The following is a 25,751-nucleotide window of genomic DNA, read 5'->3' on the forward strand; positions in this document are numbered from 1 at the left end:
TATAAAGCCACACTTTGCACTAAATTGAGCCTTAATGAACTGTGTGTTTATCATTATTTTTTGCAGATAATCACCTCTCTTTGTCCCATGTATGGCAGTCGATTTGGTTATGCCCTTTCCAATGGCACAGTTGGAGTTTATGACAAAACAGCCCGATACTGGAGAATTAAAGTTAGTATGATTAAGCCTCTGAGATTCAGGGATTTTATACTTATTGAGAGACTTATGTACTAATTGTTGAAATTCCTTTTCAGTCCAAAAACCATGCCATGAGCATTCATGCTTTTGACCTTAATTCTGATGGAGTGTGTGAACTGATAACCGGTTGGTCCAATGGGAAGGTAAGTTTAAACAGAGTTCAAGTATGATTTACAGTAATAATTGTCTGAGATACATTGGCTGTATGACTCAGCAGTAACACGAGAATATAAACTTGAGTTCCTTGGCTGTGCTTTCAAATGTAACTTTATAATCTTCCCATGTATTTTTATTCTTGCTCTAGTTATCAACACTGCAGAGTGAGTGAGTGTCCTTTCCATCTCATAAGCGCTATTTGGGGGAAGGTTCTTTAGGAAGAACCTTCTCTAGGAAGGTTCTTTCTAAATCTCTTCCTTGAAGAAATGAGAATCAGGTTGATCCTAAGCATAAGCACGTTAAAAAAAAAAAGGATTTTTAATAAGCTAATAGTGAACTGTGTATAGCTCTTTTCTAGTAAATCTTCAAGTCTGACTAAAAACAGAATTAATGGGAAGAATTATGTTAGCATATTGTTTTCTGAGCTAGAACTTCAAAATAGAATTTTTTTGCTTCTCTCCTTTTTTAACTTCAAATCAGAATTTTCTACAGTCTTTTGGCAAGTCAGGATTATCTTGTTAGCAACTGCTTCAGTAGCTGTCAGATCTCCATGGATACCATTTGCCCTAGCTCTTTCATCTGTCAGTGCCGATTGCCTGGAGGAGATCAGCTAATTCTATCTTCTTTGATTTTTCTTTACTTTTGGCCTGTGCCTTGTAACCTTCCTTTGGTGTTGTGTGAAAAACAGATTCTAAAAAACTGTTACGTTGGTTGCTACTTCTCCACTTGGTTTTGTCTTTGGTAGTGGATGTTAAAAATGATAAAAGAAGACCATGTAGTTGCTTATTAAGAAACTGGAAAATCCATAAAGGGGACCCTGTTCTGGAGGAATATAAATTATTATGGTTGATTCGAGAATTAGAAACTACTTGACTTGAGAAGTTATCAAAAGTAACCTTCAGATCTGACTCTGGACCTAGATGTTTTTCTCGTTAAATGCTTTCAAAATTTTAAGAAATTTCTATTATATAATCTGTTGTAGGGCATAAAAAAGATAAGAAAACTATACACTTCACTATATAAGTAGAAAAGTTGATATCTGCACTTAACAGAAATAGCATTGAAAGGAAAATATACAGATCCAACAGGTGAATATAGGTACAAAATTACTAAATTAACTGCGACTAGTTTTCTTTAGTAGGTCATTTGTTGAGTTGGAGGCTTATCTTCTCTTCCAAGGCAAAACCTTCATGTTGGATAAAGCAAAAGAATAGAAAATCCACAGAAATATAAATTCGTAGTCCTGTTTCTTAGTTAGCAAATGAACCCTCTTGTTTGCTAAATATTGTGGAAATGCAATGCTGAAGGCCATGGAGTAGTGAGAAAGAAGCAAGTTCAGTTCAATCTGAGTTCGAGGGTTCTGTTACTGTGCGAAAAGCTTTGGTTAATACGGGCCATTCATTACCTTACAGGCTTTAGCATCCATAATTTTCAGCCTTAACTGATGTTGTTATTAAGAGCATGGTATTCTTCAGACAAGGGGTAGGAACTAGTAGTAAGCTATGACCTAAATTAGTGTTCTTCATTGCTAAGTTTTGCCCAGAAGGATGTTTATGAAAAGACAGAAATAGTGGTCACTGAGATGCTTGCCCTATTAGATTTTCTGTAGCTAGGCTTTTATTAATATAATGCATATGTTTTTGCTTAGAACAAAGTCATCATTTTAAGTGGTTATCCTTCATTGTCGTTCTGAGATGCTTTTGTTTCTGATGGGTTGGTTATTTGCCTCCCTTGGGAAGAGGAGACTTAGAGGATAGTAGGGCTCTCTGAGGTGTCTCAGTAGTGTATGTGGGAGAGGGACTCTCTTTTTAAAAAATATTTATTTATTTGGCTGCACCAGATCTTAGTTGCAGCATGCGGGCTCTTAGTTGCGGCATGTGGGATCTTAGTTCCCTGACCAGGGATCGAACCCGGGCCCCCTGCATTGAGACCACCAAACCACCAGAGAAGTCCCGGAAGAGGGACTCTTAAACAGGGCTATTACAAAAGGTTATATGGTGGAAGATTGGGCTAGGTTGGCATTTTTCAAACTTTAGCTATAACTATATTGTATACACTTACATATAGTAAAGATAAAATTTGTATATAGAGCTAACATGTCTTGTATGCCTGTATGTGCCAGGCCCTGTTCTGAGTGCTTACCACGTGTTAATTCCTTTAGGCGTCATTACACTTCTGAGGTGTGGATACAGTTATTTTCCTCATGTTCTTATTATTGATCTCCAGATCAATCAGTTATTGACCTCCAGATGAGGAGGCCAAGCACAGAATGGTTAAGAGACTTGTCCAAGATCCCACAGGCAAAAAAAGCCCCCAGTGGCAAAGCTGGAATTCAGACCCACGCAGTTTGGACTTTTGCACTGTCCTGTATATTCTAAATGTACTGCCTCTCAGGCAACCCACTTCTTCAAAGGAAGTACTATGTGCAGGCCAGTATGTAAAACAGCTTTTACTTAATAAGAAAAAGAAAACAGGCCCCTTGGCCCTGATGGTCGTAGGTACGTCCTGAGAAGCCACAGAGCCCCATGGAATACTCTTGAAAACTTCTAGACCATAGCTGACTTTAAAGCTGATTCAACTTTAAAATTTTGTGTTATTTTTAAAAAACTGTAGCATAAGCTATTTTTCAAGTTCTTGTTTTATTTTTAGGTCGATGCTCGAAGTGACCGAACTGGGGAGGTCATCTTTAAGGACAACTTTTCTTCTGCAGTTGCTGGTGTGGTGGAGGGAGATTACCGGATGGATGGCCACATACAGTTAATCTGCTGCTCGGTGGATGGGGAAAGTAAATCGGGACAGGAAAAATCCTTGAAAAGTCAGATTTTGATTTGGGTCCGAATACCGGGAAATTCCACTATAAAGTGTTTGTGTTGATATCCTTTCATCCTAATAAGTTCACCTAAGTTGGGGAAATGAAAACTTAGCTTTTAAGAACAGGTAATTGATGACTTAAAAGTAGACCTGGCTGTACCTGGGCTTATCCCTCAGTCTGGTGAGTGTTGTTTCCTCTTGTCAGTCCGGGGCTACCTGCCAGACACGGCGGAGATGAGAGGGAACCTCATGGACACCAGCGTAGAGCAGGACCTGATCCGAGAGCTGAGTCAGAAAAAGCAGAACCTGTTGCTGGAGCTCCGTAACTATGAGGACAATGCCAAGGTAGGTCCTAATGTGGAGGGCCCATGGGAGTCTGAGAAGTTGAGAATGACCAGGAGGATTGGCAGCTGTGAAAGAAGAGTTTCAGCGTCTGCCACGGTGTGGGCTCCCCCTCCCCGCTGGTGGAAGCCCAGATGGTTTGCCTTTTTGCTAGTGTCAGAATGAAGAGGGTGTGTATCCTTTAACCTAGAAATTCCACTGCTGGGCAGCTAAACTATGGAAATATTTGCGTGAGTGTTCAGAGACATTTACTGCAGCACTATTTGTAGCAGGGAACAGTTGGAAGCAACTTAACTTTTGATCAGTAGTAGGGACTGTGGGCTGGGGAATATTAAGCAGCCCAAAAGAATGAAGTATATATATGGGGACTGATATGGAAGGGTATCTGTGGTATTAATGAAAGGAAGCGAGAACAATATGTATAGAGTAACTTATCTTTTTCAACAACAAATAACATAAAAATTGACAACTGCAGAAGCTCTGTGTGTGTGTGCATGTGTGTATATGTACATGTATGTACCAAACTGGCTGGAGGATGAGCTGGGGAGTAGGATTTTAATTTGTCCCATGATGCATAACTGTATTTGAATTTGCTATACTACGTGAATTTCTTTAGTTACTAAAAGAAATGCAGACAAATGTAAAAGACATGCTGGGGGACACTGGACCCTAACCACAGGAAGGGATGAGAGTATTTTCCTTCGGGGGAAAAAGCCAGGTTAGAGTGAGAGCACTAATGAGGTGAGTCCTCTGAAGTCTAAAGAATCAGGTGAATAAGATGATGGGGGATCTGTCTTCTGAAGCTAAATAGCCATGTTATTTAAAATTAACATGAGTTCACTGTTCCGGTGGCTGAGCTGGAAGTGGGTGGGGCGTTTTGCAGGCCGAACTGAGCAGTCCACTGAATGAGGCTGATGGGCATCGGGGCATCATCCCGGCCAACACCAAGCTCCACACTGCCCTCTCCGTCAATCTGGGGAGCGAGGCGCAGGCTGCCCATGCAGAGTTGTGCATTTCCACTTCTAATGGTAAGTCGTTACTTGGAGCTGGTGTGTTGGCACCTGTGCCATCTTGGAGTGGTTCTTGGACTGCTGTCTTCTCTCTTCCCTGCAGACACCATCATCCGAGCAGTATTGATTTTTGCAGAGGGAATTTTTCTAGGCGAAAGCCACGTGGTGCATCCCAGCATTCACAACCTTTGCAGCTCCATCCGCATCCCAATTACACCTCCCAAAGATGTCCCTGTGGATCTGCACTTGAAAACCTTCGTGGGCTACAGGAGCAGGTGACCCTTTGCAAGTCACAGTTCATTTCCAGAGAGCAGTTCGAGAGCAAAATGTGTAGATTTCCCATTATGTCATGGATTCTGTGGGGCCGGAGAAGCCGTTTCCCATTATGTCATGGATTCTGTGGGGCCGGAGAAGCCGTTTCCCATTATGTCATGGATTCTGTGGGGCCGGAGAAGCCGTTTCCCATATGTCATGGATTCTGTGGGGCCGGAGAAGCCGTTTCCCATTATGTCATGGATTCTGTGGGGCCGGAGAAGCCGTTTAATGGTTCTTCCCACCCAGGCAAGGTTTCCTGTGACCTCTTATTTCTCTAATTTGAAATCTTTCAAAAAAAATAACGAGTATATAAGTTTAAGATGCTTATTTCTGGTTTTAGTCAGGTGATCTCATATTCACAAAAGTTCCAAAAATACATTTAAAGGATGAGTTAGTTTTGGCCACTAAGACTACAAGGTTAGGTTGCACCTTTACATGAGAGTCATATGTAACCTCAGCTAGTGAAAGAAAACCACTAGATTTTTGGAAGATAAAAACCTTGTCACGTTCCTTTTAGAGTGTTTTAAACCCTTGGTGCAGGCGTGTATTGGGTTGGACAAAAAGTTCGTTCGGGGTTTTCCGTAACATCTTACAGAATGAACTTTTTGGCCACAGGCTCACGATGTCACTAAGCCCCAAACACCATTACGTATGGGACTTTAACCCTGAAGTCTGTTTTGGGCAGGGGGAGTTTCTTTATTGAAACCTTTAAATGTCAGCTTGATGACCTGGTAGTGACGTTACATTTATTTTCTGGGCCTTGCCCTTTGAAATAAATTCTACATAAACAGTTCTCTTGTGTTCCGTTGGTTGGCCACAGCACCCAGTTTCATGTGTTTGAGTTGACAAGACAACTCCCTCGTTTCTCCATGTATGCGCTGAGCAGCCCGGACTCTGCCAGTGAGCCGCTCAGTTATGTCAACTTTATCATCGCAGAACGGGCACAGAGGGTGAGTATCTGGCTTTTCTCTTTCAACACTTTTACACTTTAGAATCCTTTGGATGCTTTTTTTGTAGAAAGGGGGAAATTACATGAATGTGTTATTTGGTAGCAGTAAATATGACATGAAAGGGTTATGTAGCCTGGAGTTGGATTGTTTATAACCTGTACCAAAAATGTTGCTAAAATATCTTCTCCCATTTTGAAAAATTATTCAAAAATATTTATTTTTGATAATCAATTCAGAAATATTTATTTCGAATAATTTATTAGTAATAATTAATAATTATTAATAATTTATTACCTACGCAATCCTTAGTCACAGGTGAATTCTTCCCAGTTTTCAATTCCTCTCTTTCTTATAGTCTTAGTGTGGTTGGATCTAGTGTTCCAAGAGGAGCGTGCATCAGAATGGAAAGAGAGTGGGGACTTGGAAACGGGAACATTTTTGGGGTTCAAGTGCTACCTTAACTAGTAAATTCTTAGCGATCTTATGGAATTCCCCTCAACAGTCTGAGCCCCAGTTTTCTTATCTGTAGGTGAGGATAGTCTTACCTCACAAGGGGGCCCCTGAGGATTACATAATTGGTATAACAGCATTTTGTAAAGTTTAAAGGACTAATACCTGTGGATTTTAACATTGGCTGGACTTTGGAATTCTCAGGGAGGCTTTTAATCATGTAGATTCTCAGGCCCCTTCCTGGCCTGTGAAACAGGAAACTCTACAGGTGGCCCCTTCCAAAAGGCCTCACAGGTGGATCTTATGTGGAACCTGTGTTGCAAACCACTGTAAAGTATTATTTATATTAAAATTAATTCTTTACTGATAGTGTGGATGTATCTCTGTGTTTGTGCTGTATGTGTGCAAACTTCATTTAAATTTTTTAAAGAGTGGAATGGAATGATTTTAAGCAGGATATAGCCACAGAAGAGCTACCATGTAAACAGAATTACCCTCATACCTGAATCATTTCCACATTGCATATAAGATTATGTCTAAGTAGAAAATGCTATAAAATTACGCATGCTGTGGGACCAGACATAATTATGAACGTTACTTAAGAACATGCATGGGGTGGGAAAAAGGAGTGTGAATAGTGTTTTCTTGGTGGGGGTGAAGTATAATTCTTTGTTTTTTGTTTGTTTGTTTTGTTTTGTTTTTCCAAGGAGTAAAACTAGAAAGCAGGATAACTCTTTAATAATGACTGTACTTTCAAAATGGAAATTCATTTCATCCTGTTCATCTTTAAGGTTTTCATGTGGCTCAACCAGAACTTTCTGTTACCAGAGGACACTAACATTCAGAATGTTCCATTTCAAGTATGTTTCACATCCTTACGGAATGGTGGCCAGCTGTATATAAAAATAAAACTTAGTGGAGAGGTAATTTTTACTGTCACGGGCACAGATTTCTCACATAACATTTAACGTTCAGTGTAAAGTGAGGCAGGTGAAACCAATCTGAAGGTCATAAAACTACGTGTTTCAGCCTAGTCTGTTAGTGTTATCATCTCTGACACGGGCGTATAATCTAGAACAGTGGTTTTCTGCCTCTCTCCCCCCTTCCCTTCACCCATTCCTTGCCTTATTTGGGACGGTTAGGAATACGGAGGAGGACAAAACATTTTCCCTGTCTGAATGATCTTGTTGTTCAGTTTATAAGGCAAGAGGATTGATTTTTTTTTGCCTGCTGCTAGAAATAATTAATGTGGTTTGTAATTTCCTTGAGGGCTAGACCTTATCTTTATTTATCACCACATATACATTTATGTTCAATAAATGTGCTAGATATGGGGAATTTCAGGTAGTTCCAGCCAAGTTTGTCTTTAATGTCCAAGGATGCTAACTTGTCTTTTTTTCTCTGGATAGATCACTATAAATACTGATGACATTGATTTGGCTGGTGATATCATCCAGTCGATGGCATCATTTTTTGCTATTGAGGACCTTCAGGTAGAAGCCGATTTCCCTGTCTATTTCGAGGAATTACGAAAGGTGCTAGTTAAGGTGAGGGCACCTGGTGGGTGCATTTGAGAGAACATTGTGGTCTAATAATGTTTGAAATATTTCTTTTAAATTAGTGGTACTACAAATGTACATATGTTACATGATAGTCATGTTTTAAAGAACTTTTGAAAATTCTTAAAATAAAAATTTAGCTAGTATTGGAGAGTTTCATGAGTTAAAAAGATATCTTTTATAAAAGTGAGTGGTTAGCTCTTGCACCCTGCTTTCTGTTTGGTTTGGAGGGACACTTTAAAAACAATAAGTGAACATTTTCCTTTGCTAGCCTTTCATCTTATCTGTTGTATCTACTTTGCTTTTTGGTTTAGTGCTTTCCAAGAACCCAAAATCAAAAAAGAAAAGGATTGTGATTTGTCCCCACTTATAACAACATCCCTACCCCAGATCTCTAAAATGTTAATATTTGTGTTGCTTGGGCTCACGCTGCTAAGACGTGGGTAAGATTCACATCGAATGTCATTTTGAGTGTTGGGGGCAGCACAGGAGGAGATGAAACCCGGGAGATAGTTAAGATGGGGCAAGTGAACAGCAGAAAGAAAAGGGCGGGGCTCCCCTGGTGGCGCAGTGGTTAAGAATTCGCCTGCCAATGCAGGGGACATGGGTTTGAGCCCTGGTCCGGGAAGATCCCACATGCCGCGGAGCAACTAAGCCCGTGCGCCACAACTGCTGAGCCTGCGCTCTAGAGCCGCGAGCCACAACTGCTGTGCCCATGTGCCACAACTACTGAAGCCTGCCCGCTTAGAGCCCGTGCTCCACAGCGAGAGAAGCCACCACAATGAGAAGCCCATGCACCGCAGCGAGGAGTGGCCTCCGCTCGCCGCAACTAGAGAAAGCCTGCGTGCAGCAATGAAGACCCAACACAGCCAAAAATAAAATTAATTAAATAAAAAAGAAATAAAAGGGCCTCGGTATATAATACATAGCGTCTTTTCAATTTATCTAGCTTTCAAGACGCTTGTGAGGCTTTTTTTTTTTTTTGGCCGTACGCGGGCCTCACACTGTTGTGGCCTCTCCCATTGTGGAGCACAGCCTCCGGACACGCAGGCTCGGCGGCCATGGCTTACGGGCCCAGCCGCTCCACGGCATGTGGGATCTTCCCAGACCGGGGCACGAACCCGTGTCCCCTGCACCGGCAGGCGGACTCTCAACCACTGCGCCACCAGGGAAGCCCTGTGAGGCTTTTTTTTTTTTTTTTTGGCCACCATGTGGCATGCGGGATCTTACTTCCCTGATCAGGGCTCAAACCTATGGCTCCTGCAGTGGAAGCTCAGAGTCTTAGCCACTGGACTGCCAGGGAAGTCCCTGTGAGGTCTTTCTAATTCCTGGCTGTTCATGGTCTCCAGGTGGATGAATATCACTCAGTGCATCAGAAGCTCAGTGCTGACATGGCTGATAATTCTAATCTGATCCGAAGTTTGCTGGTTCGAGCTGAGGATGCTCGTCTGATGAGGGACATGTGAGTATTTACCATGGCTAGGACAGGTACGTGGTTGAAAGCATCAGCGATATGGAGTAACATCTCTCAGATGCTACTAGTAGGAGTGTAAATAGGTACAGAGACTTTGGAAGGTAACTTGGCATCATCAGTAAAGTTGAAAATGTGCACACCCTATGACCCAGCAATTCTCCTGGTTTATAACCTTGAGAACCTTGTGCATATAAACCAGGATATTAGTTCAAGAATGTTCATAAAGGCGTCGTTCATACGAACCCCAAAGTGGAAACAATCCGTACTAATATAACTGATAAATTATGATATATCTGTACACTGGAATACTACATGCAATGAGAATGCACGTATCTGGATGACATGTAACAACATGGACAAATCTTACAAACATAATGGAGATTGAAACAAGTAAGACTCAAAAGAATATGTACAAAATGCTTTCATTTATTTAGTTTGGAAACAGACAAAACTAAGCTATATCTTGGGAAGCATACATAGATGATAAAAATATAAAGAAATACAGGGAAGAGATTATCATTTAAGATAGTATATTCTCCTTGGGGAGGAGGGGACTCTATTCAGAGAGAACACATTGGGAAGCTTCTTGAATGTTGGCAATGTCCTATTTCTTGACCTAGTTAACAAGCATTTGTTTTGTGAGTTTTTCTGAATGTGTATTAAAATATATTTATTTATATATTTTTAAATTTTTTAAACTTTTGGCTGCATCAGGTCTTAGTTGTGGCACGCAGGATTTTCGTTGAAGCATGTGGGATCTTTCGTTGTGGCGCTCGGGCTTCTCTCTAGTTGTGGTGCGCGGGCTCCAGAGCACGTGGGCTCTGTAGTCTGCAGCATGCGGGCTCTCTAGTTGAGACGCGCGGGTTCAGTAGTTGTGGTGTGCGGGCTTAGTTGCCCCGTGGCATGTGGCATCTTAGTTACCTGACCAGGGATCAAACCCATGTCCCCTACATTGGAAGGCAGATTCTTTACCACTGGATCACTGGGGAAGTCCCTGAATATGTATTATATTTTAGAATAAAAAGTTAAAAACAGGGGCTTCCCTGGTGGCGCAGTGGTTGAGGGTCCGCCTGCCGATGCAGGGGACACGGGTTCGTGCCCCGGTCCGGGAGGATCCCACATGCCACGAAGCGGCTGGGCCCGTGAGCCATGGCCGCTGAGCCTGCGCGTCCGGAGCCTGTGCTCCACAATGGGAGAGGCCACAACAGTGAGAGGCCTGCGTACCGCAAAAAAAAAAAAAAAAAAGTTAAAAACAAATTTGTGCACGTCTGGCTTCTTGCTAAGATGCAAAATTTATCTCGGCAATAAAATGTACTGAGGTGGATTCAGTAAAATAGTTCACCAATGATAGGTGAAGTTTATGTGTGCATTTTAGAGGCAAGAGTTCGCCTAAGGTGCTGCTTGTTTTTTCTGAAAGGCCTGAATCATTAGCAGATAGTTAAAATGGTCTTGCTCAGAAGTAAGTGATTTCTGAAAGTTATATTGTTGAAGATTTCAAACACAAAAGTAGATTGAATTATATAATGATTTCCTCTATAGCAGCTACTTAGCTTCAGTAGTCATCAACTAAGGGCTCATCTTGTTTCATCTCCACATTCACCTTCTTCCTCTTCTAGGTACTGTATTATTTTGAAGCAAATTCCAGACATCATATAATTTTAGCCACAGATATTTCAATGAACCTTTAAAAAACAATAACCACAATACCATTATCACACTTAGAAAAATGTAAAATAATTTCTTAATATCACAAAATATCTAGTCGGTGTTTAAAATTACCGCAGTTGTCTCAAATGTATGTGTGTGTGTTTGGTGTTTTGTTTTGTTCAAATCAAGATTCAAAGACCAAAGACCATGCATTGAATTTGGTTGATAAATCTCTTTTAATCCATATGTTTGCTTGCTCACTTTTTCTCCTAACTCTCTCCTTCTTCTGTAGTTTCCCACCTTGGATTTTGTTGATTGTATCCTGTGGTAATGTTTAGTATTATTCTTCTGTCCCCTATATTTCTGTGAAAATGGTAGTTAGATACAGAGGATTGATCAGATTCAGGTTCAGTTTTTTAGCAAGAATGCTTCATAAGTGGTGCTGTGTACTTCTGTGAGGATGCATGTAACGTCTGGCTGTCTCTTTTTATTATGTTATCAGCTGTTGATCACTGCTGAAATATTTCTTCTGGGGTTTGCAAAATAGTGATATTTTAATTGTTATTTTTTCTTTGTAAATTGGCTGAAGTACTTCTATAAAGAGTAACATTCTCTCATGAATTAATGAATTATTTGGTTCCCTGAGGTACAGTTTGTACTGGAATGACACACTCTCAGCTTTAAAATAATGAGTTGGTTCCCTAGCATCTCCAAGTTGACCAATGAGATTTTTAAACTCCTATTAACATTTTTAATGTGCTTCAGGCCATTTCAGTTATTCTTTATGGTGGCTCAGTTGTCCTGTCTTTGGCCAGTAGAAGCCTTTTCAGGTTGGCTGCAGTTATCAATACCTTTGGACAGACCTATTAGTTTCATTAGTTTGTTTTCTTGTACAAGATTTTTTAGGCTTATCTGGTATATATCCTCTTCTGAATCTGGAATCAGCTATTTCTTCAATCCTGGTCCTTTATAGTGGGAAATGGAGATCACAGTCTGAGCATTAGAGATGCTCATTGCTACTGGGTTGGATATTGATTTGAGACCTTTTCCACAGATAAAGCTAGGTAATGTATATATTTTTTTCAGTGAGCAAATATATCATGAATTCATACTATTTCCAATTCAAATTTATGAATACAGGCTCTTAATTTTGATGTTAACGGGGTATCTCTTCTCTCACAGTGGAAATCATGTCTCTAACCACTGTCAACATAACTATTGGCTTTATCTTATGGTACACACACAACATTTAAGGATAGTACCAACATTACTGTCAACAATATGATTGCCGAAAATGGTGTAAGACTTTTTTTCTAGTTCTTTGTGTCTTTAGAGTGTGTTCTAGTAGGGAGTTTTAGTCAAATGACTATATTTTAAAGTCATTTGAAATAATTCCTCTTTTTTTGGTCATGCTACAAGTGTGATATACAGTTAGATTCATTTGGTTCATTTTGCTGTCAATCTTAGGGGACTGACATTTTTTCCTTTTTGGTTTGATTTTATTACATATTTATTAAAACCTTATATGGGGGCTTCCCTGGTGGTGCTGTGATTGAGAGCCCGCCTGCCGATGCAGGGGACACGGGTTCGTGCCCCAGTCCGGGAAGATCCCACATGCTGCGGAGCAGCTGGGCCTGTAAGCCATGGCCGCTGAGCCTGCGCATCTGGAGCCTGTGCTCCGCAACGGGAGAGGCCACAATAGTGAGAGGCCCACGTACCGCAAAAAAAACACACAAAACAAACAAACAAAACCTTATATGGGTCCAAAGTTGGCCCTATAAAACATGTGCAGAAAAGTCTAACTTCTCTTTCCCGTCACCTCCATCCTGTTTCCTCCCTTTCACTATAAATAACCAATCAAAAATTTAAATATACATACACACATCTCCTCACATGGTAAGTAAATCATAGCAAATTACTCTTCTCCACCTTGCTTTTTTTTTTTTTTTTTTTTTTTTTGGTACGCAGGCCTCTCACTGTTGTGGCCTCTCCCGTTGTGGTGCACAGGCTCCGGACGCGCAGGCTCAGCGGCCATGGCTCACGGGCCCAGCCGCTCCGCGACATGTGGGATCTTCCCGGACCGGGGCATGAACCCGTGTCCCCTGCATTGGCAGGTGGAATCTCAACCACTGCGCCACCAGGGAAGCCCTCCACCTTAATTTTTACACTTAAAAATGTATCTTGGAGTTCATTCCACAGTAGTACACAGAGAGACTTCTCATTTGTTTTTACAGCTGCACAGTACTCTATTCTCTGGATGTTTATTCAGCTAGTTCTCCACATTTGGGTTGCTCTTCTGCTATTATATTGCAGTGAATAATTTCGTTACATAAATCTTTTCATATTTTTACTCAGGTATCTTTGGGGAAAAGTTCTAAAATGGGATTGCTGGGGAAAATGATAAAATGTGTATACAGTTTTGCAAGATTTTGCCAAATTCCCCTCCATAGCTGTCAAATCATTTTGCATTCTCCTGAGAGTGCCTGTTTCCCTTAGTCTTGTCAATGGAGTATGTTGGCAAACTCTTGGATACTTACCAATTCAGTGGGTGAGAAATGGTCTCATTGTTGTTTTAATTTTCATTTATTATGAGCAGTATTGAGCATCTTTTCATTATTTTAAGGGCTTATTTGCGTTTCTTTTGGTGTGTAAATTCTTTCTTTTTTTTTTGGCCATAGCAGGCAGCATGAGGGAACTTAGTTCCCCAACCAAGGATCAACCCGTGCCCCCTGCAGTGGACGCTTGGAGTCCTAACCACTGAACTGCCAGGGAATTCCTTGTAAATTGTTTATTTCTTTAGCCTATTTAGATTTTTGGTTTTGCTCATGAAAGCTTTTAAAATTTTTTATGTAGTCAGATTGATCCATCTTTTCCTTGGTACTTCTACATTTTGAGTTCTAGTTACAAAAGTTTCCTTACTTCCCATTTGTAGAGAAATTCTTTTAGTATTTTGTATATTTACATTTAAGTCTGTTACAGTTGGAGTTTATCCTGGTGTTCATTGTAAGTTATAAATTCAGTTTTATCTTTTTCTATGTGACTGTCACATTGTTTCAGTAATACTACTTTAAAAGCCTGTTTTCCCACTGATTTGAGATGCTGCCTTTATAATAATATAATGTATTTCCATATGCAGTGGGTCTATTTCTGGATTTTCTATATTGCTCTATCTGTCCGACTTGTCTCTTCATTTGACAGTGCGATTCTTTTCTTAAAAATGCTTTGTTTTATGTCTTAAAATTTTCTTAAAATTTTTCTTAAAATTTTTCTTAAAAATGCTTGTGTTTTAATGTCTGGTATGGCTAGGTGCCCCTCTCCCAACCCTTATGCTTTTCTTTTTCATGGTTTTCCGGGCTACTCATGCTTCTTTGTTCTGTGAACTTTATCAGTTATTTTAGCTCCAGAAAAAAGTAGGTAGTTTTACTGGGATCACATTAAATTTATTAACTTAGGAAGAATTGACATTGTTACAGTGATGTTCAGTCTTACTAAGAATGTGGTATGTCTTTATATTTTGTTCAAGGCATGTTTATGTGTTTCAGGAGTTTTATGGTTTTGTTCTTGTAGGTATCAGACATTACTTGTCAAGTTTAGGTGTAGGTATTTTCTTTTTGCAATTGTAAATAGGCTCGCTCTTCCACATTGTATCTTCTAACTGGTTTTTTGTTTGTCTATATGAACACTTGATTTTTCTATGTTGATTTTGTAGTCTACTACTTTACTGAATTATCTTATAGTTTAGTTTTTCCAGAGATACACTGTATTATTTGTAAATTGAGATAGTTTTACCTCTTTCCAGTTCATTTTCTTCCAGTTGTTTTCTCTGAGGTATATAAGATTTTTGCTTTTTTTGCCAACTTTATCTATAGAGCTCCTTTTTTTCTCTCTCTGGCTTTTTTTTTTTTTAAGTGAAAGAGATGTTGCTGGCTTTAGGCATTTGACTGTGCTAAACTGGAGAGAGGTGACCAGCAACCTCTAAATTCCTTTTTTCTTGATTTATTTATATTTCATTTAGAGACTATCAAATATACATTGTATTTTTTAAAGCCAGGTTAGTTGATATATAATTTATAATATACATGTAGATAATTCACCCTTTTTAGGTTTACAGTTCAATAAAATTGGGGAAATTTATACTACCAGAATCAAGTACCTCTCCTAACCTCCAGGCCCTGGTAGCCACTGATCTAATTTCTCTTCCTATAGTTTTACCTTTTCCTAAATGTCATATAAATGGAATCATACAAATATATATAGCCTTTTGGGTCTGGCTTCTTTCACTTACCATAATGCCTTTGAGATTCATCCATATCGTCGCAAGTTATCAGTAGTTCATTCCGTATTATTGCTGAATAGTATTCTATTGTATGGATATCCATACTTTGTGTATCCATTCACCAATTAATTGACATTTGGGTTGTTTCCAGACTTTGGTGATTGAGAATAAAGCTGCTATAAACGTTTGCATACAGGTTTTTTGCAGACATATTTTCATTTCTTTTGGGTGAAATGTGGCATAATGTGATTGCTGTGTTGTATAGTAAGTATATGTTTAACTTTACAAGAAACTGTCAGTATTAATCTGAAGCTTGGAAGATAGCCTATCACCTTACTCACTTTTCCCCACCCCTTATATCATGGGCATGAAAATTCTTGGTTCCTAAGTTCAAACAAACCATGGATCAATAACCAAGGAAGGCCACTTGTCTTCCATTTATTTGGAAGAAGCAGAGTATTTCATAGAAAATTCTCAATGTTTTCAAAGCAGACATTAGCAGTTACCCTGTTTTAATGACAATACAGATAAAAATCTGGTTTGTTCCTTTTTTTAATGTCTAAGAAGTTTGCAGGTCTTTTCATTTAAGCCTGCCATACTGAGGTACAGTGGTGTTAAATTTCTCTTGATGTACACAGGAGAACAATGAAGAATCGCTATATGGAACTATATGACCTTAATAAAGACTTGCTCAATGGATATAAAATTCGCTCTAACAATCACACAGAGCTGTTGGGAAGCCTCAAAGCAGTAAATCAAGCGATTCAAAGAGCAGGTCGTCTACGTGGTAAGTCTCTGTTTGTAGCACTGTATTTCATCTGTAATTTTGGGGTGAGAACCATTGAAGATGGTGGTAGCTTCAAGAATTCGTATCAGGGCTTGTATCTATAAAGATGCCTTTCATACTGAAGTTAGCACCGTTCACTTGAGTTGCAGTCAGCCTATTGTTTGGCTTTAGTCTGCAGACTTCAGAGGGAAAGAACACTTTCAGCATCTTTTCTTAGATCTTGCTGCATCCTCTAAAGAAAAACCTAGTGACATATACTCAAGAGGAAAGCCTTAAATACTCCTATTAGAAAAAAATAAAAAAGACTGAAAATTAATGAGTTAAGTGTCCAACTTAAAATTTACAAAAAGAACAACAGAGTAAACCAAAGGAAGCAGAAATATCAGCCAGAGATTTATACTTGGAATCTGCTGTTTTGGGTCAGTGCTTTGACCTCCTTTTATAGAAAAGGATCAAAGCTCATATCCACTTAGCAAAGATTATTTCTAAAACTGACTCTTGGTTTCTAGGTGTGAGATAGTTTCTAAGCTTGGTTTGTGTTTGTGATAAAGTCCCTTACAAGGGTATGTATCTTTTTTAGGGAATGGTAAGATAAATTGGTTAAATTTGTACTTACCTATAACTCTTTTCTACCCTAGTTTTATGTTGTTTTTATAGATAGCCTCTGATTCATAATTTCACTTTTAATAATCTTTTGCCTCATATGGATTTGATGTTTCTTCTCTTACAGTTGGAAAACCAAAGAACCAGGTGATCACTGCTTGTCGGGATGCGATTCGAAGCAACAACATCAACACGCTGTTCCGAATCATGCGGGTGGGGACAGCTTCTTCATAGGAGAGGAAAGAATAGGTAACTAGGTTGCTAGAAGGGGTTTCTCCTTAAACTTCTAGGCTGGTTTGCTTTGGATCACATCCCGGTGAACCCAAGGTGCTGAGAGCGGAAACCACCTTGGTGAGTTGTACAAATGAAAGACAAAGCATTGCATCTGAAAAGTGTATTCACTTTCTTTTTTTTAAAAATCAGTAGTACTGTTGCAGAATACACTACGTTTGTATGGAGGGAAATGAATACTTTTGAAACATTAGGGCTTCAAAGTCCAGTTTTTCTGTATATATGTAAAGTCAGTGTGTAGATGCATCTTTTTTCTTGAAATTGTAATTAAAGTAGATTATCTACTTTTTCATTAAAATTTAAAGGTGTTGCACTATGTGTTTACTGATTGTAAAATCACCACATCAGAATTGCAGAAAACCATTTGTGTTACGTGGAGAAAAACAAAAATATGGATATTCAATTTGTGCCCCTTTTTTTTAAACCTCACGTCATTTTATTGAATATATACTTATTAAGAACTTACTTTACAGTAGGAATGTTCTAGACTTTGGTCCAAAGATGGGCCATATATATAATTCTCTGTATAACAAAAAAAGTTTGGAATTTTCAGAGCTGAATGTGGAGAAGTGAGAGTGAAGTCTAATGCAATTATGGAGGTTTCGCTCAGAATATCTGTTCCAATTTTCTTCTAGTGTGACTTCCCTTTCCTGTGAAGAGCAGGAAGCTAAAACAGAAGTTTCTCCAATTCGTTTTCAGCTGGTGATCCAGGTTTGATTCAGCTTGCATTTCAGATGCAATCACATGAGACTTGAAATTTGAACTGAGATAAATGGGATATCGGGCATGTATTTGATCAGTGTGGATTATAGCAAATGTAGCGTGGTTCTGGAGCCAAACTCTGTCTCTGAGGCTTGCCGGTGTAGCAGAAATAGATTCTGGGTAGTAGAAAAGCTGGCATGACTGGGGGACCTTGAAGCTGGAGTGGCAGCTTCCTGGTTTTGCACATGAGGTCTCCTGAATGGAGCACTGTGATGCTGTTCTGGAACTGTAAATGGTAGCTGATTTACTGGCTCAGCCTGAGGCAGTCCTATGTTTATATATGCAATAAAGGGTGCCTCCTGGTTTCACAAGCAGCTTCCTGATCTGGCAGGAGCAGCTGCTTTGGCAGCCTGGTTCTGCAGTACAGACTTGAGCAAAGATTCTGGAATTGCATCCTACAGGTTTTTATTCGACAGCCTTAATAATTCTGTAAACTATCTGGCAGGCTGTAATCCTTTTATTCAAATTGTCTAGTGAGGAATCTGTTCTCTGCATCAGAATACTGACCTGTATGAAACCCCAAAGAGACTATACAGAACACAGGCCTTTCCTCTGTGGTAAGTTAATTTCATAGTTTCCTCCGTTTGGCCATTTAGGATTACCTCTTCTATTTCTGAAATGTGAGCTTTAAGGAGCCCTAATTTTTATGAGACTGTTAGGCCCCTCTAATACCTTTGTTTTGCATTTTCAACCTGTAAGCTCAAAAGACATCCACATATACTATATTATCTTCAGTAATCTCCAAAGTAGTAATCTTTTATACCTGCTTCAGAGATGAAGAAACTGAAGCGCAGGGATTAATTACTTGCCAGAGCCACAGAGCTACTGGCAAGACGCAAGTCCCACCGTGGGGTCTTTTTCTGTTTTAGCCATAGTCTAACTTACACCCTTTGAGATTAAAATCTCTAGTTGGTGCTGGTTTTAAATTGTATGGCATTATTCATTTTTAGGGACCCTTAAAGAATCATCTCATTAAAGGTCATTCTGTTGTACTTCAGCCCCAAAACTTCCTTCTTACACCTAAAAATATTCATGGACAAGGCTTGAAGGAGTCGACCTGCAGCAAGATTATTTTTTATAGCCCTGACTTACAGATTACAAATAGGTTATTTTCACATTAATTTAATCCTCTTGGTATTAGTATATCTGAGCTCAGACAGGCAGAATGTTTTCTACAGGGTCCTACAGCTTGGTTAAGTCGCAGTGTAGAAGTTGGAAACCAAGTAGTCATGGCCCTTTCTGCTATTTCAGACTGCTCCCAAGTGAGTGAAGACTAGATGAGATGAAAATGTTCATAGCATTCATCCTTTTTATCCTCTTAGAAGTCATGTTTAGCTTAGGGAAGAGAACAACTGTTTGGTTATCAGCTACTTCTCTATTTTGTTGCCGTATTTTTCTGTCCTGATAGAATCTGAGTGCCTTCTACAAGCTACAGCTTAAGCTCTATTTTGTTGCTGAATTTTGTTGAAGCTTTAAGTGAACACTCTGCCTTCATTTAAAAGCTGATCTTGAGGATTCTGGTATCTGGGAGAAAGCTTTTTAGTCATTTTTAAAGCGTCCCTTTTAAAGTCACCCCCCTTATCCCTAGATTCAGGTATTCAGTATTTTAGAGAGAGTATGGTCTTTATTCTTTCCCACCATGTCTGCCTGTTCAAATACTACATCAAGGCTCAGTTCAAATGTTCTCTCAGGAGACCTTTCCTCTCCCATGTCTATTCTTTAACCCTTATTACATTTTGTGTTTATATATATCTCAGTCCCCGATTAAGTGAGAGCAGGGGCTACATCTTAATCAGCTTTGTCCTCCCCATGGTGCTAAGCCAGTGCCTTGAGCATAGAGAAGCATCTGCTGCCCCCCATGGAAGTGTTTGTCCTCAGTAAGCCTGTCAGTGGCTTCAGAAATCAAAGAACTAGGAACTTTACAACTATTAAGCAACCCTAGAAGTACTTTACAAGAATGATTTTCAACATTATTAACATTTCAAATTTTATAATTAGCAGTTATAAATCTGCCAGTGCAGAGTCCTGTGATCACAAAACTAAATTATCTCGTTTCACTTTGACACTAAAGTACAGTAAGACACCCACTGCAGCCTGGTGTTTTGCATTTTTGCCTCTTCCCCATCCGACCCCTGCCCACACTATATGCTCTAGCTCATGAGTCATCTTTTTATTTGTGTGGTGAAGAAATGTACTATTCCTGACATGAAGCTACATGGGCAATTTCCAAGTAGTTTTCAAAATTGGCTATGTGGACTGATTTTTTGTCAGTCAGAGAAGGAATTATCTGTTTTTGTAGGAATGTCCAGTTCACGCAGGCTGGAGAGCCTGCCGCTATCATTTCTCTCTATCAAGGACTCTTCTAACAGGGTTTGATTTTCTCATTCAGTTGCAGTAGTGGCCAGTATGTAATGGTACTGAAGAGGTACCGCAGCCAAAACTTACTTGCTGAGGAAATGCTGGTCTGGGAGAGGCAGCCCAAGCATTGATTTTTTTTTCAGTATTCTATGGGAAAGAAACACCACATTCAGAGGAGTTTGAGGCAGTCAGTGAGCTGTAGAAAAGCCAGGTTCAAAACGTAACAGCCTCTTTCTCTTGTAGGTTTCATTTCATTTTTCTACATCTTTAAGTGAGGGACTGAAATTAGATTTATAGGGTTCTTCCTTAAATACTTTATTTTTCCTTTGCTTAACAGAAATACTAATATGCTTTCAAAGTAACTTTCTGAAAATGTTCTTATTTACATAATGGTTAACATGATAAGGGGAATGTGTCATGGGGACTTGACCTTACACAACTGTAGGAAGTGGCAAAGTGTAGTCTGTCAGTTTTCTAGTCTGATGCTGGAACTTGAAGCCCACAGGACAGGCAGTCAGAAAGGATGTAGAGTTGGGAAGAACAGGAACAAGCTGGAACCCAGAGGCATGAGCTGGAGCCCACAAGGACACATTAAAATCTCAGTTCTTGCCTCTGACCTTGATGGTGTGGGGAGACCCTTCATCAGAGAAGCTGAAGGAAGAGCCAGGGACGGTGGAGCAGTTGCAGGCGCAGACGTGGAATCACACTGAGAAGGTGAGCCAGCAGGTAAGCTACAGTGTGTGTGAGCTACAAAATGGCTACTGCTTCATTCTGGCCCCCCATATCTCGCACAAGGATGTGTGGCTCATCCTAACTGGAAACAGAGGGAACGGAGTCCTGGGAAATGTAGTTCAGTCTAGCCAAGTTGATATATCACATAGCACACAGTGGCTATCACAGTATGGTGGGATTCCAGGTGACCTTTACTTCATATTTTTACATGTTGTGTTCTTCACAACAAACATGTATTATATACATAATCTAAAAAAATATATATAAAGCTATTTGGGAAAAAAATCTTCCTTTATTAAAAGGAATTATAAGAATTAAGAGATGACATATTTTACAGGTGAATATCATAGCTTTTCTCTGCAAGAAGTATAAAAAGGATGCCCATGTTTTAATTCCTCTGTTGCTACTTAACAGTTGTCAACATCGGCTCTAGGCCCTAAAAGTCAAGATGAAGAATGAAATGCTGAGGAAAAGCAACTTCTTCATCACTGGGTACCTTCAGTGGAGAAAACTGACCTGCGAGTTACACCATCCTTCACAGTCTAAGAGGTACCACTGTAAATGATGTAACTAACAGCAGCACCACAGTCTGGCTCTCAGGGATTCTTTCCCCTTGGGCACCAGAATCCTTTTTTGTAGTGTGTAGACGATTCTGCTGTGTTGACAGACCATAAACACACTGAGATTAAGGAGAATGTAATAAACACATTTTCATGCTTGTGTAGGATGCTACGACTTAGACTTAGTGCTCCAGAACTCTTAGCTGTTACCTACAACCATGAGTCTCAAACTGTTTTCTAAGCTTGGCACACATGGTGGTTTCACCTGCTCAGCCCTATTCCCCGGGGCTTCCTGGGGTTATGCCGCTAAGACGGGGTTAACTAGAACTTCACCCCTCTTGCTGGCACTTAACAAAAACACATCAGAAAGCAAGTGAGTGAAAGTAATATTATAGGGATGACTTTCAGTCTGCAGGAACTTAAAAGAAAAGACAAGCTTTGAAATTTAAACCATTAGCAACAGAGTAGTACTTGTAATCCCACTTGAGTGTCACCACACTATGGTTAAAAAATTGTGCTCCCCAAAACAGTATGCATGTAAATGCTCCCCCCCATGTTGGTGAGGAAAGACAATATGAGAACTAGTGCTAGGTATTTCTTTTTAGCTCAATTTTTAAAAATTAGTGTTTGTTTTATAACAACTAATACTGAATATTAGTACATGTGTAAAATTTATAGCTAAATATCCATATAATGAGCATACGTGCTACAACTTTTTTTTACTGATTGGGGTACAAGATCAAAATTTTGAAACCATCAACCTAAAAGAAAGTGCAACTTTTTCTTCATTTAAGTTCAAAGTTTTAGGAGATTAAAAAAAGATAAAGCCAAATGCTTTTCCTATTAATGAGTAAAATCCAAAATAAAAGCTACTGCAATACCTAATACACGTAAGAAAAGAGGAAGTTAACAGGGACACAGCACTGGAATGGAATGAGAATAGCATCTTTCTACTAAAGATGCAGTGACACCTTACACCTATCCATGCACGCCCATGCACATGGGTAGCAGTTATATAATCCCCTTGAACAGCTCAGGGGAAAAAGAATGTAACAAAATGGACAGCTTCTTGGCATTTTGCCATGGTCTTTAGTATTTGGTCTCTTCAAGAAAGGCAACTAGTTTGATAGTTGACCCTACAATATTTAGGAAATGAAAGCCATATGTGAGATTAGAAAATCATATAGTCATAGTGGAGGCACAACTCCAGAATGGAAGAGCAGTGGGCACCTGAAAACTACTGCACATCTTCTTTACTGACCAGAAGTTTCTTGTGGCCACGTGGTTTTAGGCCAGGCTTTTTCCAAGGGAACAGACTACACATCGCCTAGTCTATACAGTCCACAGACAGTCACAGTGGAACAAAGCCACAGGCAGTGGGAGGAAGTGCAATGGGCCCAGAATGAACAGGGTGTAAGGTTCTGTAATCTTCTAAACCTGTGAAATTAGGAAGGACAGAATCTGCAGTCATAAATTCATGAGTCCATATTTTAAAAAAAAAGTCACTGGAAACACGGATGAACCTTGAAGATTTTATGCGGAGTGAAATAAGCCAGTCACAAAAGGACAGACATTCTATTATTTGTCTTACGAGGAATATGAGTTGTCAGATTCATAGAGACAGAAAGTAGAATGGTGGCTGCCAGAGGCTGGGGGGAGGGGAAAATAGAGTTACTATTTAATGGGGACAGAGGTACAGCTGGGTAAGATGGAAGAGTTCTGGTGATGGATGGTGGTGAAGGCTGCACAACAATGTGAATGTACTTAATGCCACTGAACTGGACACTTGAAAAAGATACATTTTATGTCACGTATATTTTACCACATATTGTTTTTTAATCACTGAAGAAGCCAATATGGAAAATGAACTGAATGTTAAAGAAAAAGACAAAACCCCTTTTAATTTTACATCAAGAGATGAGTACCTAGCTCCAAGCTCAAGGTCTAGGCTGAGGATGATCATCATGAGCCCTACTAAAGGACAACCACACACAGCTTTAAGAACGCTGTCACACAGCTCACCTTGTAGCTCTCCTTCACTCGATGCCTAACTCTTCCAGACGTCCCAGTACTGAGGAAGGGTCTCCTCTTTCCAGCTTTGCCCAACCTTATTCATAATAGACAAATGAAAAGTCCCAGAAACCTGTTCTGTTTGGGAAAGTTTTCTTTTGTTCTAGGCTTCGGTGGTTAATATGCTTGACGAATTTCAGAGTTTCCCTATCTCTGTAGACCAAGGCCAAAGAATTGTTTTCTGGATTCACTGTTAGCAGCTGAAATAGGCAAATACAGTGATACATCAGAACACGGAGATTATATTCTCACCTCTTTTCTTAAACAGACGGTTCCATATCAAATACTCAGCCTCCGGCGATAAAGGATCCTTTAAAGTATCCTTTACTAGGAGGAGCTATTGATCTTGCTGTCCAGACATTTTCCAATAGGCCCCATTCCAGTACATACCCAGAAAAGTTTTACCTAATGCATTTATTTCTTACTACATTGAAAGATTCATGGGAATGCACCATCTGACTCTTAATTTATTTGGAATTTCTTTTAGCTGGGTAGAATGCTTAGTGATTATCCTTTAGCCTCTTTATTCCATGCTGAATACTTTCTACTAGAAATTAGAACCACTGCCAGCCAGACCAATGTGGATTTATAAGCTAAAGACACTGGCAGAAGGTCGTAAAAGTTGCGTCTCTGAAGAATGAAAGTGTCTTCAAGAACTAAAAAAGGATGGTTTACTATCAGAAGCAACTTACCTCTTCATCTTCTCCTTTGGCAATGTAGGAGGTAAAGCCACCATACTCTGGCTCCCAGCCTTATGAAGGGAAAACAAAGAGCATTCAGAAAGCTCTCACATTGATCTGTTTGAATCATTGATCCCATGCTGCTTAAAACGGGGATCTGGGAGTTCAGTAGAACCAACTCTGACTTATGAGCCTGAATTTATCATTCAACCAACACTGAATAAGAACTGAAAACTAAGAACTAAATATAAAATACACCTAGAAGGACAATTACATAAAAGTGCTGGGGGGTTCATTAGATGGAAATTATGATTTAGTTCATCTCCTATACCTTGGTCACAGATACAAATAGTACTTTGAGTTGGGAGATGACTGAAATTCATGACCCCTAAGATCCCTTCCAGCAGAGCTCCTGTGATCTGAGATCCTGGCCAAGGCGAATTACTTGTGATCTTGGTTCAGTTAGAGAGGGTCACTCAGGAGAGACTGTCCCTCTTACCTTCACAGCCACAGTAGAGAAGTAAGTCCAGGGCAAATTCAGTCTTGCTGTTGTCATGAATTAAAGTGTAGTGACCAGTCTTCCAATGCCTCAGTTCCCCCTGGCATGTGGGAACACTTGATTCTAAGAAAAAAAACAACAGAAGGCCAGAAAAAAATAACCTTGATACTACTGTAGATTGCAAAAGAATGATAATTAGGAATAGTTATAGCACTAAAGAGAAACTATTTCCATAAACCTTCAGCTGACCTATTGCTCCATTATATTATTAAATATGTAAGCCTTATAATGAAAAAAAGTTGACTTTCTATTTCTCTTTACCATGATTTTCAGATGGAGTATATATTTAGCTGCCAGAAATTTTCTCTAAAATAACATGAATATTATTGTTAAATAAACTTTACTTTTTAGAGCAGTTTATAGAAAAGTTTCCCAGAAAGTACAGTTCCTCTACTCCTGCCACACACAACCCCTGCCCCGCCCCATCAGTTTCCGCTATTATTAACATCTTGCCTTAGTGTGATTTATTTGTTAAAACTGACCAATAATGATGTCCACAGTTTATGTTAGGGTTCGCTCTTGGTGTTGTACATTCTACTAGTTTAATGTCATGTGTCCATTCCATCTTGTTTGTAGATGATTAAACGTCCTCTGCTTTTAATAATTTCCTTCTACCTATCTGTCCAAATTCAAGCAAGTTTTTCTTAGGCTGATATTGGTTCTTAGCAGAAAGAAGCCACTCACCTTCCTCTTTATGTTCTTGTGTTTCAAAGTAGGTTTAGGTAAAGCCAGTCGTATTTCTCTTCACCATTTGTACTACTGTTAGCCTAATAAAATGTACTAGCTGTTCTTCCTACCCGGAATGCTGTCCTAGCAGATCCTTCTTGTCATTCAGATCTGAGCTTGGATGACAGCTCCTCAGACAGGCTGGTCCAGATTGCCCATTCACCTAAGAGGCCACCCAGTCATTCCTCAGCACATAACCCTATTCAGATTTCCTGCAGAGCACCTAGCCTTATTTGATGTTTTCTTGTTCGTGTATCATTTAATCTCTGTCTTCTCCTACTATCAATAGACTGTAAGCCAGGGAGAGCAGAGACCTTGTCTGTCTTCTTCTCCAGCTCCAGAAATAGGGCCTGGCATATAGTAGGTGCTTAAGAAATGTTTGTTGAATGAATAAATGACTGAATTGTGAATACCTAATAGTAAAAGAAGGACAGA

At 39.6% G+C, this 25,751-nt stretch overlaps 2 protein-coding genes across 3 annotated transcripts in view; one reads left to right on the forward strand and one right to left on the reverse strand.

Annotated features, from left to right (window-relative positions):
- BBS2 (Bardet-Biedl syndrome 2) overlaps nt 1–17,182 on the forward strand; it is a 32,359-nt gene extending 15,177 nt beyond the window's left edge. The window contains exons 6-17 of one of the 2 annotated variants that reach the window (XM_059999698.1): nt 67–171; nt 255–341; nt 3,004–3,139; nt 3,371–3,510; nt 4,391–4,535; nt 4,621–4,792; nt 5,653–5,782; nt 7,024–7,092; nt 7,642–7,779; nt 9,141–9,253; nt 15,827–15,975; nt 16,706–17,182. In XM_059999698.1, coding sequence (XP_059855681.1) covers nt 67–171; nt 255–341; nt 3,004–3,139; nt 3,371–3,510; nt 4,391–4,535; nt 4,621–4,792; nt 5,653–5,782; nt 7,024–7,092; nt 7,642–7,779; nt 9,141–9,253; nt 15,827–15,975; nt 16,706–16,812 — 1,491 coding nt within the window. In that variant the 3' untranslated portion in view covers nt 16,813–17,182. Of the gene's footprint in view, nt 1–66; nt 172–254; nt 342–3,003; nt 3,140–3,370; nt 3,511–4,390; nt 4,536–4,620; nt 4,793–5,652; nt 5,783–7,023; nt 7,156–7,641; nt 7,780–9,140; nt 9,254–15,826; nt 15,976–16,705 lie in introns of both variants that reach the window. The other variant, XM_059999697.1, reaches the window with a different exon arrangement.
- Nucleotides 17,183–20,728: 3,546 nt separating this feature from the next.
- The window catches only part of OGFOD1 (2-oxoglutarate and iron dependent oxygenase domain containing 1), an 84,360-nt gene continuing 79,337 nt past the window's right edge, over nt 20,729–25,751 (reverse strand). Inside the window, exons 11-13 of the mRNA XM_059999699.1 lie at nt 24,531–24,653; nt 24,044–24,102; nt 20,729–23,551 (exon numbers count right to left, since the gene is read on the reverse strand). Coding sequence (XP_059855682.1) covers nt 23,390–23,551; nt 24,044–24,102; nt 24,531–24,653 — 344 coding nt within the window. The 3' untranslated portion in view covers nt 20,729–23,389. The remainder of the gene's footprint in view (nt 23,552–24,043; nt 24,103–24,530; nt 24,654–25,751) is intronic.

The sequence above is a fragment of the Delphinus delphis genome, chromosome 20 (assembly GCF_949987515.2).
Source record: "Delphinus delphis chromosome 20, mDelDel1.2, whole genome shotgun sequence".
In the NCBI taxonomy this organism is placed as follows: Eukaryota; Metazoa; Chordata; class Mammalia; order Artiodactyla; family Delphinidae; genus Delphinus; species Delphinus delphis.